General features: G+C 62.5%; 1 protein-coding gene across 2 annotated transcripts in view; it reads right to left on the bottom strand.

The window, feature by feature from the left end:
- The window catches only part of HS6ST2 (heparan sulfate 6-O-sulfotransferase 2), a 281,059-nt gene extending 279,237 nt beyond the window's left edge, over nucleotides 1-1,822 (bottom strand). Inside the window, exon 1 of one of the 2 annotated variants that reach the window (XM_069074098.1) lies at nucleotides 967-1,822. In XM_069074098.1, the coding sequence (XP_068930199.1) occupies nucleotides 967-1,475 (509 nt within the window). In that variant the 5' untranslated portion in view covers nucleotides 1,476-1,822. The remainder of the gene's footprint in view (nucleotides 1-966) is intronic. The other variant, XM_069074099.1, reaches the window with a different exon arrangement.
- Nucleotides 1,823-2,515: the final 693 nt, after the last annotated feature.

The following is a 2,515-nucleotide window of genomic DNA, read 5'->3' on the forward strand; positions in this document are numbered from 1 at the left end:
CACACACACACACACACACACACACACACACACACACACACACACACCCATACCACTGGACAGAGAGGAGTCTGAAAATCAGGGGAGGCAAGCAGCCAAGCAGATCCCCGCAGGTGACACCCGGCTATCTTACCACATTAATACAGTGAAGTAATTCTAGGCTTGCGGAGGAAGCCCTGCCGGGGCCCTCCAGTGTACAGGCTGCAAGCACCCCCCTTCACCCCCAACCAGGAGAAGTGCTTTGCTACAAATAACTGGAGTTTGCAACGAAGCAAGCTGGGAAGTGAGAGCTATTTGTAGGGCTGTCCAGAAACACCTGCAGAGAAAAATCAAATTGTGTCTGGAGAGCTCGTCTTTGCGATGCTCTCGTGAGCTTGTGGGAGGTCGGGGGGGCGGGGGGATCATCTTCAGTAACAGTATTTAGATAGCAATCAGTCCGAGCTCTGAACCCCTCCCTCTCCAGCCTAAACAACTATCCAGCTACACCTCCCACCCCCATGACCAGTCCCTCTCATTATCCCCGTTCCAACGGGCCCTGGATGGTCTTTTCTCGACGTGGACTGGGTAACCCCTTCCGATCAAGTTTCTGCAGAGGGAAAAAGAGGGGGGGACAGGAGGGAGGGAGAAGCGCGCAGACGGTGGACAATTACTGCAGCTGTGAAGGCAATTTCCTCGCCCGAGGTGGCGGTTTGCGGTCACTCTCTGTGGGAATTGTTTTTGCATGCTTCCCGCGATCAAAGGGGATGTCACCCGCCCCCCAGAAAAGCAAATGCCCCCCACCCCTACAAAGCTAGAACTAGGGAGGGAGGGGAGGAGAGACAATGCATTCATTGTAGCCCCGGGAAAGGCACTGGGAGTCGCACTGGCCACCTCCACACTCCCACCCCCACCCTGGGACAAAAGTTGCAAGCTCGGGGTCCCGGCAGTCGCGGCGGCGGGCCGCGCGTGCGGACCTGCTTGGCTCACCTGCTTGGTCGCAGCTTGACTTCTTTCTTGCTGTCCACGATGGAGGGCACGCAGTTGGTGAGCTCAGTCCAGTCGGCGTGCAAGCCGCAGCTCCAGCCGGTGGAGAAGCGGGAGAAGAGCCAGGTCTCGCGTTTGCCGGGCCGGTGACAAGTGCATTTCTTCTGGCCAGCTTTGCACTCGCACGGCTGCTCCAGCTGAATGTTGCGCACCAGATGGCGGCCGAAAGTGGTGCCCCCGGTCTTCTGGATGTGAAGGAAGACTATGAGGTCGTCCCCCTTGATGTTGAAGTCGACCTTCCGCAGGAGTTCGGCGTCGGTGAAATTGAGGCGGGCCACGAAGCGGGGCGGACTCTCGTCCTCGGTGCGGTACGGGTCAGCATGGGACGAGGCGAACGCCTGCAGGCGGAGGAGCTGGCATTCTGTGCCGGGGCAGACGTACTGCAGAACGATCACGGCGAACAGGAACAGCATCACCAGGGCCAGGAGCAGCTTGTTGGATTTGTCATCCATGGTCCGCCCGGAGGGCGGCGCGGGACGGGAGGGCTGGCGCCCGGGCTGGGAAGAGGGTGCGAGGGGGTGCGGGGGGCTGCGGGGCGCTCTTAGTGGCGGGGCACGCGGAACACTTGGCGGGGGCCGGCCGCCGTGTCCATGAAACGTGTGAGCGTGCGGGCTGGCACGCGGGAGTGGGAAGCCGAGCCGGGGCAGGCGCGGGCTGCGCGCGGTGCAGCCTTCGCCGCTGCCCCTGCCGCTGCTGCGGCCGAGCCTGCTTCCTTCCTTCCCGGCAGGCTCAGCGCTGCAGCGCGCTCTCCTGCTCGTCCTGCTCCTCGCCCTCCCTCTCTCCTCTGCTCTGCTCTGCTCTCCCTCACTCCGCCACAACACTGGGAACCACTCGGAGAGAGCCGGAGCCCGCCCCACTTTCTCCCGTCGGTCTGCCCGCCTCCTTCGCGTCGGCCCGAGCTCCTCCCCTGCTCACTTAGCTCCTGCCGGCACTTCGCCTCCCGGCCCCCTCCCAGGCTCCGCCCCCTGCATCCCTGGGCGCCACTTCGCGGGCGGCCGAGATCCTCCCCCTCCTCCGGCTGCCTCCGCAGGGCTCTCGGACCCGCCCTCGGACCCGCCCCCCACACCTAGCTCCCTGGGCGGTACTGGGCCCACCTTGGGCGTGGAGGGAGGAGGTGCCCGGGGATGAGCCGAAGAATACCCCCCACGCACCGCCGCCCCCCCCCCAAAAAAAACAGAAACAAGAAAACCCTGCTCCGCGCCTTGCCCAGGGTCCGAGCCAAGTTTTGTGGCTTTGGTACTTGTCTGCCTTAGAAGAATGCTTGGCTCCCTACTTCAGCCCACCCCCTTCAAGTTGGGACAGAAGGACTAGCTCGGGACTTGCTCTGGAACCTGCCTTTCTCAGTAGGGGGTGTATTAGGGATGGTTCAGTGGTTTGGCAAATTGAAGTCGAAGCTGCTGGAACTAGGTTGTCTCCAGGACCTGGGCGGGGTTTTCTTGTTTCTGTTTTTTGGGGGGGGGGGGCGGCGGTGCGTGGGGGGTATTCTTCGGCT

Source organism: Petaurus breviceps, unplaced genomic scaffold, assembly GCF_028583685.1.
Source record: "Petaurus breviceps papuanus isolate PSGF00001 unplaced genomic scaffold, PetGlider_PUasm1.0 90881, whole genome shotgun sequence".
In the NCBI taxonomy this organism is placed as follows: Eukaryota; Metazoa; Chordata; class Mammalia; order Diprotodontia; family Petauridae; genus Petaurus; species Petaurus breviceps.